Raw genomic sequence first — 14,094 nt, 5'->3', positions numbered from 1 at the left:
TTTTTATGATAAACTTAAACAAAAGACACAAATACATGACGGACATGTCCGTAAATGATCTCTCTCTCGTCACACCACCATCCGCAATCGGCCTTTATCCCTCTCAGAGGCTTGATTAGCCTGATAAGGGACCAGGTGTGTATAAACAGAGACAACTGTAAGTAAGCTATTCAGAGGTTAATTTTCAAAAATACTGTAAGCACGGTCTGTGGTGCTATAAAAATTCATGTTTGTTTTGAGCAGCCCATCCAGCTGACACAACAAAATTGATTCAACCAATGGGGTGAGTTGGGGGCAGAACTATATGTTTGTTGGATCAATAGCAGACTGGGGGTGCCTCAGAAGAATGTTTATGTTTGCAATTCTGTTGGGTGGAGCAAGTGGCACAGAAATTACACACTTCAGCTTTAATATAGCAAAAGAAATAGGCTTTATTTATTTTTAAAATGTAGGAGAAATTACTTTCTGTAAAACTTCATCCAATAAAACTCAATGACTGGCACAAATTCAGTCACTTTTTTTTTACTAACTATTTAGCCAAATTAGATGGACCCCCAACATGGACGTGGCAATTCAAGTCAAGTCATTTTTATTTGTACAGCGTTTTCACATCACATTTTTTCAAAGCAGCTTAACAGAAAATTAAGGGGGAAAAGTTCCTCTCTGGCTAAACAGCATGAATGTAAAGCCAATATTATCTATGTGTAATTCAAGTCATGTTTTAAATTAGTAAAGTAGATGTTGGTGGGCACTGTTTAAACTAAAGGATTGCATATGAACTGTAAGATAAATGACTAGAAGTCTTCCATCCAAATTGACTGTGGAAGTGCACATAGATGCAATGTCCTTTGCTATTTGGCCGAAGAAGGCTTTAGTTGGCATTAAATTTATTTTCTAGGTATTCTATTTTAAGAGAGTGTAATCCTTTGATCCCATGATGCAGGCAGAGGTTTGTCGGGGGGCATACCAGTCCAGCTGGAAGCTAGTGGCAGTTCATTTCCCGTTTAGTCCATCCCAAGTCCAAAGGTTCAGGCAGTAACTAGTGAAGTATCCCATGTTTTATGGTTGGAGTTGGCAGCAGTTTATCCTATGTGAAGTCCATCATCGTAGACAAAAGTGATGTCTGGTTGGCATAGGCTGCAGTTAGCAGTCATCAATCAGCGACACATAGAGGTGGAAGTAGGACATCAGGCAGGACTGGAGCAGTATCTGGCAGGCTCTGGTAACCTTGGGATGTGTATACAGAGGATGCGACAGGGAAAGAAATAGAATAATATTAGCATAGATGCCATTCAATTTAAAGCAGGATTATAGAATATAGAAATGTTTCCGGTTCCAGCAGATTTAACAAATACAACATAACTATGAGTTGAGGGACAATTTAGGTGTATGCCTGGATGAAGAGATGAGTCTTTAATTTAGACTTAAACTGAGAGTGTGTGTCTGAGTCCCGTACACTGCTAGGAAGACTATTCCATAGTTTAAGAGTGAAAGGATCATCCTCCTTGGATTTTCTATGTATTATTATTAACAGGCCGGATATGTTGTGCGACATGTGCTGTATACTTATAAACCATAAAATAAAACTAGACAAGGTAAAATAAAATACAACCCAGACTAAATTAAATAGTTTCACTTGAAACAATTAAAAATATGTGTCTGCCACAAATTTTATTGTGCACTGACTTGGCTGCCAAGAGTACAAAACCACCCAAATTCACCAAAAGACATTTAGAACAACATGATCACACAGGAAATCAACATGTTGCTTCTGAATGTTCATGTAACAAACCATTCTGAGTTAGTGACAAGCACCACCTCCGATCAAACATTTTTGCATTAATTCAATTGTTTTTCTTTCCCTCTGGGAAAACTGATGCTGCATTTTGTGAGCAGCTTCAGAGACACGGGTTCTGGTCACATGGAAGCCAGGAAGTTATTACGTTCACATAAACAATGGAGAGTGTGATTCAGAGGTTGCATTGTCGCTCTATTTTTACTGCTGTGACGATTCGTTTTAGGATTGGGGTTTGGGTTAGGGAGTGGGGTTAATAGAAAATGCATTTGTGTTGACTATTAAAATCACTTAAAACTAAAAATTAATTTAGCTTTAAGCATCAATCTGGTGACATTTACCTGGAAACTAGAGCTCTTGTGTACTCATACATTCAACATCACATATTTCAGCAAACCTTTCCCTATAAAATCATGCCTAATTACAGAAGTAAATGGTTTTAATGCTTGCATCAATTTGTCTAACAAAACAGTAATCAAAGACTTACAGGTACTCATAACATCAACCACAACACTTCAGCAAGGAACAAATGCACTGTACCATCCCTGATCTGTGAAGACACTGGACACCTGTAATTATATGTATAAATTTCTTTATTTAAGTTCATTATTTTTTGCCATTCAGACCTTTGCAATATCTATAAAACAATGAACAAATACAAGTGCTGTACAATTGACCAAATCACTATAACTGCAACAGAATGAGTGTAAATGTACATGCATGTGTATATACACACATATACACTATTACAGCTGCTGACCCCTCTATCTTTGCTGTGTAATGCAACATCAAGAACTTCCTAAAACTGTTATTCAAGAAAAAATAAAGAATAAAATGGTTTCAGTCAAACAGTAAATGACTTTGGCACACTGCTATGTAAACATTTAATCCAATTCAAAGATTAGCCATCACATATTGCTCCTAATTTGACTTGTGGTTTCCATAAAAGTCATTAACTTTCCCCTCCTAAAATATTAAAGGGATTTTTTTAAAGGGACATTATTTACTCACCCTCGTGTTGCTTAAATTCCATATGACTTACTTTATTCCATGGAACTAAAAAGATAAGCAGAATGAGTACTGCCTAACATCTTATGTGTTCCACAGAAGAAAGAAAGTCATACAGGTTTGGAACAACATGAAGGCGAGTAAATAATGACAGAATTTTGCGCTGAACTATTCCTTTAACTTTTCACTGCATTAATATTGCCAACATGTTGACATGGCAAACCCATTTCATTGGCGTTTCTTCTTTTAAAGTGGAGAAAGGTGTCATGATTCATTATGGCAAAAGTGCATTTCACATTTTACTCTGCTCTTTCCCTGCTGCCTCCATTCATGTTGTTATCCACTAGGGGCAGCAAACTCATTTGACTACTGGAAACCTGATAACAATACCAAACACAAACCTTAAAATACAGGTAGATGGACACATTTGTTCTAAAGGCCACAATCTCTGCCCAGTTTCACTTAAAGGAAAAGTTCACTCCAAAATTCAGTAAATGTTGGTCCAAGCCTATATGATTTTCATTCGTCTGTGGAGCATAAAAAAAAAAACAGTTACCATTCATTTTCATTCTATTGGGGAAAAAAATGATAAAAGTGTATGGTGACTGATGCTGTCATTTAGCTCAACATCTCCTTTTGTGTTCTACACAAAAAAGAAAATCAGGTTTGTCAGGAACAGGTTTGGAACAACACAAGGGTGAGTAAATGATAACGGTTTTAATTTATGGTGAACTCTCTTTAAAAATCTCAATGCAACTCCCCCCCCCAAAAAAAAGAAAGAAATTTTAAAAAAAAAGACATCTTCCAAATGTTTTTCTTGCCATCTAACTCGATGATGGAGAACTGTAATATCTGGGACAGCACAGGGTTGTGTAGACGAATCAAACGCATACAAGTCAAAGATTAACATAACATTTACTGCAATACATGAGGAGAGCTGACCAAAAGGTAGTCAGGGACTCATTTAGTCTGGATTTCCTACCCTACAATAAGTTAGTCAGAATGCTTCGCCATTCAGCTCAGGTATACATGAAAGACGGGTAAATGGATTAAATAACTTGATTTCACATATCAAAGGATTCTTTGTCTATTGGATTTACAGTAACACTAGTTCTGTTAAGTTTAACCAGTGACAACTGAAGTACCACAATAATACAACATACGTTTTATGTGGAAATATGAAATATCCAAGGGGCAATGAATAAATGAAAAGATGAAATGAATGAGTGAGTCTTGCGAGTACACACACACACACACACACAAGTTAGTTTTCTCATTTGTGAGTCCAGTTCAGTGGTAAATAAGCAAACTCTGAAAGCTGCTTAGCGACACAAAAAAGAAAGCAAAAAACACCACACGTTTTCACATTTACACAGTATCATGGATAACAAAGGCAGTAACGTTTAACAAATCAAAAGGATAAGGATGCTCAAGTAAAGGTATATGCCACATTTGGCCACAGTTGCTGAGAAAAATCATGGTTAATCTTGGTATTGAAACAACCAGGAGAGAAGCAACTCCCACGTTACCCATTGAACTATCAGGATACATTCTGCATGAAACCAGAACAGTTTGTTACACATCAAAGTAATGGACAAAGGGTTAAGACGATGAGTATTACACATACAGCTTTGCTCAAAACCCAAGAACAGGAGCAAGGTTTCAGATCAGCATTATATCTACTTGGGAGTTACCAGGTTACCAAAGTTGTTTATTTTACATTACACAGTTTGCAAAGAAATAGATAAAGGCTACATAGAACAACGAAATAACATGATTATTGATAAAAATGCAACTGAGAAGCACATGTTTGTGTTTGAAGACAAGTACAGACACTGAATTGTTAGCAGCCAGCGCTACGGTATGTGAATCCAGCAGTAATGTTCTGTACAATGCCTTTGTTCTCCTTCAGAACAGAACAGGGGCCTCCAGAGGAAGTAGGCTGAATCTTTACACATTGCACCTTTAACAGAATAAACAGGTTGACAATTCAATAGAAACTAAAAAAAAAAATAGTCTCAGATTTTGCCCTGTTCTTTTTGTATGAGTTGAAAAATATGAGGCTGCCGATGTCCTCCACAGTCAAAGTGTGTCTGTGAGAGTGCACACAACAAATGAGTCCCCTCCATTCCCATCAGCCCAACTCAAACCAAACTAAAACTGCCTTCATTCAAAATCCAGTCCGATCACAGCGCAGGCAGGGAGCCTCCATTTAACATGTCATTTACATTCAACAATATTGGCAACGTGATTAGAAAAAGAAAAGAACAATGGACATCAACTCCATCATAAAAAAAATTGCAGAAATTCATTTCAGAAAATAAGACAAAAATGGTGCAAAATAAGACAAGAAAAAAGATGAGAGAAAGCAGATTCTTTTTGTTCGCATCGGAAACAGGACAAAAAACCCCAAAATGTTTTCAATTAAGTGTAGACACTTAGATTCACTTTCCAAGAGATGGACAAAAGATGAAAGTGAGGTATATAGTTAGATGGAAATTGTCATCATCATCTTGTTTGTTTTGTCTGTTTTCGTGGCCCCATGGCCCTTGAGGACCAGAGTGACCACGCTGTGGCGGCCCCCGAGTCTGTATCTGGGCAGCGATATCTCAGAGGGGCGAGTGCGTGCCCAGCGCGGGCTTTCCGGGGGCCAGAAGGGGAGGGCTGGGACTGGCGGTGTTGAGCTACGGCTGCAGGTTGAGAGTGAACTTCCATTGCTGTGTGAGCGAGGGGCTGCAGATCTCCACCGTCAGGCCACCGTTTCGTGCGCTACGGCTGTCCAGGCACAGATTGCTGCCTATGTGCCGCAGTTTGGAGTTGTCGATTTGCTCCCATTTCTGCAACAGAAACAATGTTCAAAATCGTAGTTATCTGGACAACAGCTAGGGAAGGGTCAGAATGGTTCACTAAATCGACCAGTCGTCTAACAACTAGTTGAGTTAGACAAGTTATTAAAGCTGCATCCCATTTTTAAATTTTTATATGTTTAACCCAATAAAGCCTGACATATGAAATAGATGAAAATTATTATTATAATTTTTTTTTTAATTGGGCTGTTTTTTTAAACGATTATTTGTATCACATTTGATACATTAGGCTTTAAAGGTCATTTTCCTCCTGAGACAAAGCTATTCATTACTGCACTTTGCTATTTAAGTTTCTCTAAGTCCATACATGCCACAGTAGTAAATCTTGAAGTATTTTAAGAGGACATCCTGGGCTTTTCAGAGATCCCAAATGCTAGGTTTAACACCTAGCGTTGTGTAGTAGCCACCTCCAACCCCTGCTTTGTGCACAGCATGCTCACCTGTCTGCTGTCATTTTCCCTGCAGCCCTGCAGTTTGATCTGCGATCCAGCAGTGCGATCCACCACCGTCAGACACAGATCCATGTGTTTCACTGATTTGTCTTTAGTCAGGGCCCATTCCTGTACAGGAGAGAGATGGTAAGCATATACCACACAGAAACTTAAATGAATAGCTGCTAAATGAGATGCTTCCATTTGCTCAAATGTATTTAAGTAGGACTGCAGGGCATATCAACTTGCTGAAGAACTTCATGTGACACACTGCATCTAAAACTGCTTTAAATATTTTATTATTTATCATTTGTATGCATGCAGATTTTATGACCACAGATTTAAGGAATATTCCAGGTTCACAACAAGTTAAAGGGATAGTTCAACCAAAAATGAATATTCTCATCTATCATATACCCTTATGCCATCCCAGATGTATGACTTTTTTTTTCTGCTGAACTTAAATTAAGATTTTTAGAAGAATTTCTCAGAATTTCTTAGGTCCATACAATGTAAGTGAATGGGTGCCAAATTTTGAAGCTCCAAAATCCACATAAGAGCAAAATAAAATTACTCCAAGGTGGTTAAATCCATATATTCTGAAGCAAATTGATAGAAGTGGGTGAGAAACAGATCAATATTTAAGTACTTTTTTACTATAAATCCTCCTCCCTGCTCAGTCAATCTTCACTTTACCATTCTCCATCTGTTTTTGGCAATTCAAATTCTTTGTGCATATCTCCCCCTAATGGACAGGGAGGAGAACTTATGACAAAAAATGACATACATTTTTATCTGTTTCACCCACACACAAAAAAAGACAAAGATCCCCCATTTTAGCCTTAACAGACTGTAGGGCAGTGGTGGACAGTAACGAAGTAAATGTAATTCGTTACTGTACTTAAGTAGCTTTTTTGCGTATCTGTACTTTACTGAAGTATTTCAATTTGGGGAGACTTTTACTTTAACACCACTACATTTCAAAGTCAAATATCTTACTTTTTACTCTACTACATTTTCAAAATCAGTCGTTCCTTTTTATTTATGAGTGGATAAAAATGTAACTGGTCAAACGAGCCACCAATCACAGTACAGCTGCGCTTTGTTTTGAACTTGCCTTGGCGGCATCTACTAAGCGCGAACCAGGGGTGCGTTTCCCAAAAGCATCGTTAGACAACTATGGTCGCAAGTTCCGTCGTTATCATCATAGTTCAACGAGTCGGTGTTTCCCGAAACCATCGTTCCAACGAACATTCGCAAACAGTATCGCAGAGTTGTGTGGTTGGAACGACAGCTCTCGACCTGTGGTTAGAAGCAGAGTTTCTTGTTATTATAACATGTGGGCTTAATAAATTATTATCTTGAGCCAAATAAGCAAGATGACATTCAGTACAATCAGTATCTTTTATTTAGAAGACATACAAATGTCCTTTATGTCTTTTAGTTTGTCAATAGATTTAAAGCACCATTTTTGAAGAGTGCGCATGTGTAAACGTGCTCTAGTGCGTAAGAACGAGCCTATGATTGAATCTGGAAATAAAGCAAATAACTGAGAAAAATATGAGATAGTCCTCAGATGACATGTCTGAGGACTATCCCCCCTTCCCTCCAAAATTAAACACACAAAAAATGCATTCAATTCAAATATATATATTATATACACATCTGACTAATTAATGTCATTTTATTAATAGATTGGTGTGCCAAGAGTGACATTAGTCTTCATGTAGACTGAGTTAAGCAAGAGTCTTGTGACAAATTATAATAGGAATAAAAAAATCATAGTAATTGGATACTTAAGTACATTTGAAGGCAAATACTTTTGTACTTTTACTCAAGTGAATGTTTAAAGGCAGCACTTCTACTTTTACTTGAGTAATATTTTACCTTGAGTATCTTTACTTTAACTCAAGTACATGGTATGTGTACTTCGTCCACCACTGCTGTAGGGGCAAGTGCTGTTAGCGAGCACCTATGAAGGCCGGAACGGTACACGAGGGGGTGAGTGGCCAGCACCACGCCCGACCACCTTTGTCTCCCAAGTGGCGATGTTTATACACCGCACCAGGTACTCATGTGAATCCAGCAGTAATCATTTTAGGCTGAGTCAACCTAGGGGAGGCCCGGGACCGGTCACTGGTGTTGGCCATGAGCGGGAATTGAACTCGGGTCGCCAGGTTTGTAGCGCAGCGCGCTAACCGCCACACACACACACACACACACACACACACACACACACACACACACACACACACACACACACACACACACACACACACACAATATCTTGTCTGAACACATGGATCAAAATTTTAAGGACCTAAGATATTATTTTAAAAGTCTTTTTTCTGCTGAAGAAAGAAAGCCATACGCATCTGGGATGGCATGAGTGTGAGTAAATGATGAAGAATTTTGGTGAACTATCCCTTTAGGTTCAATCAACAGCATTTGTGGCATAATGTTGATTACCACCACAAAAATTTTTGACATTTCCCACCATTACAAATATATACATTTTTAGTTACAGCGAGACACTTATAATGGATGTGAGGCCAATCCAAAAACACAGTTTCAAAAGTACAACCACAAAACATAAACAATATGCATGTTAACATGATTTAAATTAGAAAATATTGCTTACTAACCTTTTCTGTGCAAAGTGATATCATATTTTATAACTTCATAGCCATGACAACATAACACACTTAACCCTTAAACTTCCATAAAAATTATGATTTAAACAACATTTTATCTCATATAACACACAAGTTTTGACATAACAAGTAATATAAGAGCTTTAATCAGATTATTAGCTTCACATTTCTATTTTAAACATTTCAAAAATTGGCCCCATTCACTTACATTGTATATGCCTCACTGCAACCTAGATTTATTATTTATTTTTAATTTTTTTTAAAGAGTACAGGGTTTAAAAATGAATATGTTGTGGTAAATTAACATTATGCTACAAATGCAGTCCATTGAGCTTAAGTTTATTAATAATATTTTTTAATTGAAAGACATTTAAGAGGAACATTTGAGCTTTTAAAATTGCCACCGCAGGACTATTTAAATAAAGATAAAAAAAATAGACCATGTGATGATTAAAGCAGGTAAAGTGATTCAGAATGTACCATTTAGCCCTCATCTATACATGACTCACCCTCCAAAGTGCATTGTTCCTCTAAACTATCCCAAACTCACTACCAGGTGTGTCCATCACCCAGTGCTCTGCTGTCACATTACATATAACACTATTCAGTACCTGAGCTCGTAATGGTACCTGATTGCCCCCTGCGTTGTGGCATTCATACACGCCCACCACACCATCAGCAAAGTGTCCCAGTGTGTCCAGACAGTTCTGCCCCTGCTGTAGTGCTCCAAAGGCAATGTCCTGATTATCCGGAACCCTAAACAAGGCATAAAATATGTCAAATATCAAGTCAGGTACTGATTATTCTACCTTTAACTGTTGTCTCTGTCAGTGGAGTAAGAATTTTGAGGTTAATGAAGTTTAAAAAGTTGAATTACATCAAGTCATTTCCAGATATAATCTTGCTGCACATTCAAACATTAGGTGAAAGGGTTAAAGGTTCAGTGTACACCTGGTATTTACATTCATCAACCGATCACAAGTCTAAACTGGGCCAAAGTGATCCAACAGCTATTTAGATTCCACTCCGGACAGGCAGCTACTCACCTTAGCTCAGGATAGACATTTTCTAGGTACCACTTGAATGGTTTGCAGCCTAACCTCTTCTTCATCTCCAGCCTGCTCTGAATGCTGAAAAATAATGGTCAAGTATTTCAATGTTTTACTACTATAAATCTCTTGCATCAAGTTAAGGCTGACACAACTGTGAGCTTCAATATTAAAAGGGAAAAACAATACTAATGAGTATAATTGCATATTTACCATGAACTAACAATGAACAATATTTTTATAGCCTTTATTAATCTTGTTTAATGTCAATTTCTACATATATTAATAATGTTTAAGATTTTAAGTTGTACGTGTTAATGCATTGTGATCTAAAAAACTAACAATGTATATGATTTATAAAATATTAATCAAGATTAATAAATGTTCTAAAAATGATTGTTCATTGTTCATGATAACTAAAGCATTCGCTAATGTTACCATCTAAATTCTAGAAACTTATTGTGAAGTGTTAACAATTAATGTTAATAATGTAAACTTTTCTTGTGGAGAAATAAGGAATGCAGTGATAAGCAAGTCTATTCAAAGCTATTCATAAACAAATACATACACACTTACTTGCCATAGGGTACATTACGAGCTGAGGGAACAGCAGCATAGTAGAAATTCTTGAAGTCATCCATCCAGACCTCTGCCGCTCGCCTTGTGTTCCTGCGGAGAGAAACAAATGAGAGTCAACTATCAATTTATACAGAGCAATTAATGTTCTTCTAATGACCACTCCATTATCCATGAGTCTAATTTCAATACTAATGGACCTTCTGCAACACATAACTGGTGCATGATAATTACAAAAGAATGTCACTTCAACTTTTATTTAAAATGTAATCTCTACTACCTCAGTGTGTGCTCACTACAGTTGCAATGCTTGATTCACCCACCGGATGGAGTACATGAACCGAGCTACACTACAGGTTCCCTTTTTCTCCAGCACTGACAAAAAAATAAAGACTGACACCAGTTGTGTTTTTCACCTTTGCTCACTCTGGATGCCCAAGAATAAAACTTCTAGGTAATATTACTACAATTCTGACTACAATACTACAAGTAGGCATTACTACAAAACGGACAATTCTGACTCTAAATTCTGATCGGATGATACTTAAAGCCATTGTAAAATGCTGATGAACACAAACCCATGACCGCACATTCTATATAGATGTGCCAAGTTGCTTGCAACAACAAACAAGCAACATAGCAACTGTTTCAATTAAAAGCTGAAACTAAATAAAGTTGACTATTTATAGAACATTGATGTCTTTTATATATTTTTGCTGTCACCATTTTATAAAAGCAATAAGCCACTTGAGTCAGTGCTTTACAGTGATTTTACCAGTTTCTACATATAGGTGGCAAATTCAATTTGATGCATGACCACAGGTGGCCAATTGCTTCACTAATTGTGTGCTCTAACCCAAGCAGGGGTGGATCTACCAGGGTGGCAAATGCCACCCTAAGAAAAAGCATTGCCTCCCTATCTGTCACCCCAGCATAAGTATCCAAAAATATCAAATATAAATTTAAGTATATTATCGTTGATTTTAACATTGTGTAGGGGTTTATTCATGTCAAACTGCTTAAACTCTCAACGAACACACAAATGACAACAGACCCAAATCATGATTGATTACAGCAGCAACCAATCACAGCATTGACCAATTGCCTTCCTACATGTGTATAGTGTTTGGGCTCTCAAGGGTTGGTGAGCTTATTTACTCAACAACAATGACCACATGGACAAATACGTGGAGAAAATGCATTCACTGAATGATTATTAGACACATCACTGTCAGTTATGGGTTGAGACTGGTTCATTGCAGCTGTTATCAGTGTCATTTAGCATCAGCACTTTGGCAGTCAATAAATGTGTTTGTGTTTCTGCTACTTTTTGTCTCCTCATGCTTTATTGCATTTTATTTTTAAACCCCCATCCACAGATGTAGAGTTGCAATCTTGTTTTATTAAAATAAAAAGTTATATTTGGGCAAATTAGAATGCAAAACCTCTAAAAACTAAAGGCAAAATGTATCCACTAGATCAATCAGTCATGTTTTTAATCAAAGTGCTGATCTGTGTTCATCTACTGACTAACAAAATCCCAAGACTGATAGTGGCAGATGTAGAAATTAAATGACCATATTATGTGAAATATTTATTTGGGTGCTTGAATCGGTCATTAAGTATGACTGTTGATCAAAACAGGTAATATAGAAATCTTTTACTGTGCATAGCATAATTCATATTCATGAGTTTTGCAGCACTGCCGCCCACAGTAAAAGTTTCTGTACAGTTTATTTTTATTTTAACTTTGTGTTAATCTTTCAAATGGATTATTCCAGCTGTTACAAAGGTGATAGGCCTACAGGACTTTAATATCAGAATAACATGGGATATACATGCATTTCCAGAAGTTTAGTCCAGATTAGATTTTGTTGATGTGTTTAATAGACAATGTCTTGGTGCTGTGGAGATATATATTTTGTTACTTAAATTATTTTATACAAAAATAAAATAATTTCATGTTGGCAAATCAGTATCAAAATGATTAATATGTGGTTCCTGTGGAAATGCAGAGGAAATGCATAGTAACTCCTATTAATTAACTTGTTGCAATGAAGCTTGGTACCTTAATCCATAAGAACTACGCATGTGCGCTTGCTTTAGTGTTGCCACCCCTCATAGTCTGCATTCCACCCTATCAAAACAATGTCTAGATGCAACCATGCTGGAAAAAATAGCTTAAACCAGCATAAGATAGTCTTCCCTAACCTAAACCCATATTAAGTACATTTAGTTACCTAATATTACTCTTTCTTTCTTGGGTTAGTATATTGAAAGTACATGTAAGGTCAAATAAAGTGCAACCAATTTTGTGACTCTTATAATTTAAGAAAAGCACTTACATTAATTCTTCTGTAAAACTCATGTATTATTTGAGCTGTGGAAGTTGTTTAAATTGTCATTTTACAGTCATTTTACAGTTTGTTCACATTACATCATCATGTCAACGTAGTTGTAAAATTGTCTTTAACTTTACAATCCAGACTACTCTTTTAAGAGCAGCAAACCACCTTAGACCTTAGTTTGAGCAGTTTATTCAGCAGGGGCTAGCTTTAAAAATAGTCAATTTACCAAACTCTGATTTCTTCATGCTCCTTAAAAAAGAAACATTCTCCATAGTAAAATTTAATGCTAACATAAGAATGTTTTGTATAGTGTATACCTGGCAAACACAGTGCCACTGCCTCCTGGGAAAGTGTATGGATGCTGTTTCCTGAAGACATGGCCCACTCGACTGCAGGGAATGATCTCCAGACTGCCTCCACACTGCCACACGCGGAATGAGATCTCTGAGGAGCACAACACATCATGTAACAAACAACCGTTTCACATCTGCCAAAAACAGGAGTCCCTGAATACAAAAATCAAAATCGTAAAATAAATACTTCAGATTGCCAAATCTCATTCAGTAATTGTATGCGCCTGACTTCTGTATAAACAAAAGACAACAGAAAATTCACAAAGTCAACAACACAACCATATCACAACCACAAGGTGTTCCAACTCTGTGAAATGTCCTAGTCCATGTAGACTTCAAATAAACACACACAAGCTTTATTCCTCAAGTCTGAGGGCATAATTTACTGGCACTATTATAACCTTTTCAACATCCACCACAGCTTAGGAAAGTGCTGTGTTTGTGGAATGAGTCAGGACTTTCTCTCAGAATCCATCATGCAACAGACATTAATGACCAAATCTGAAAACAAAGTCTTACTCTGCAGTTTCAACCCTATTCAAGTCTCTTCCCTGATAATAATATAGTTTAAAGGCATTGGTTCTACTGTTGAGACCTGAATTGGCCCTTAGATGTGCACAGTTTTGGCTATGTAATGGATTTCATATTCAGTAGTCACATACAGTGGCTTCACACATTTTTTGGACAATTAAGCTAAACTTTCGAATATAAAAATAAGTGGCACATGCAAGTGATGCTAGACCTTTTCTCTGAACTAATGTCACTGTCGGAGCAATTGTTACAATTACTTTTAATCATCATGTCTCAATATCGTTTTTAGTGTATTTACAAATCAGTTTACCTTACAACCTGTCTACACTGGAGTTTGACAAATTTTGTCAACCAGAAAGTGCACAATTTTATTTTTTAAAAGAGTATCAATTTTTAATTTAAAAAGACTAACATACTTCTTAATGGATTGCATCAAACAGCACAACAGATGAAATACAGGGCATATAGAGAAATAATGTCTC

General features: G+C 36.9%; 1 protein-coding gene across 1 annotated transcript in view; it reads right to left on the bottom strand.

Annotated features, from left to right (window-relative positions):
• Positions 1 to 2,215: 2,215 nt before the first annotated feature.
• galnt2 (UDP-N-acetyl-alpha-D-galactosamine:polypeptide N-acetylgalactosaminyltransferase 2) overlaps positions 2,216 to 14,094 on the bottom strand; it is a 126,443-nt gene continuing 114,564 nt past the window's right edge. The window contains exons 11-16 of the mRNA XM_052090287.1: positions 13,046 to 13,172; positions 10,381 to 10,473; positions 9,802 to 9,885; positions 9,385 to 9,511; positions 6,111 to 6,230; positions 2,216 to 5,640 (exon numbers count right to left, since the gene is read on the bottom strand). Of these exons, the coding sequence (XP_051946247.1) occupies positions 5,488 to 5,640; positions 6,111 to 6,230; positions 9,385 to 9,511; positions 9,802 to 9,885; positions 10,381 to 10,473; positions 13,046 to 13,172 (704 nt within the window). The 3' untranslated portion in view covers positions 2,216 to 5,487. The remainder of the gene's footprint in view (positions 5,641 to 6,110; positions 6,231 to 9,384; positions 9,512 to 9,801; positions 9,886 to 10,380; positions 10,474 to 13,045; positions 13,173 to 14,094) is intronic.

Source organism: Xyrauchen texanus, chromosome 24 (assembly GCF_025860055.1).
Source record: "Xyrauchen texanus isolate HMW12.3.18 chromosome 24, RBS_HiC_50CHRs, whole genome shotgun sequence".
In the NCBI taxonomy this organism is placed as follows: Eukaryota; Metazoa; Chordata; class Actinopteri; order Cypriniformes; family Catostomidae; genus Xyrauchen; species Xyrauchen texanus.
The sequence above is the reverse complement of the archived record's forward strand: the minus strand, read 5'-3'. Positions and strand labels throughout refer to the sequence as shown.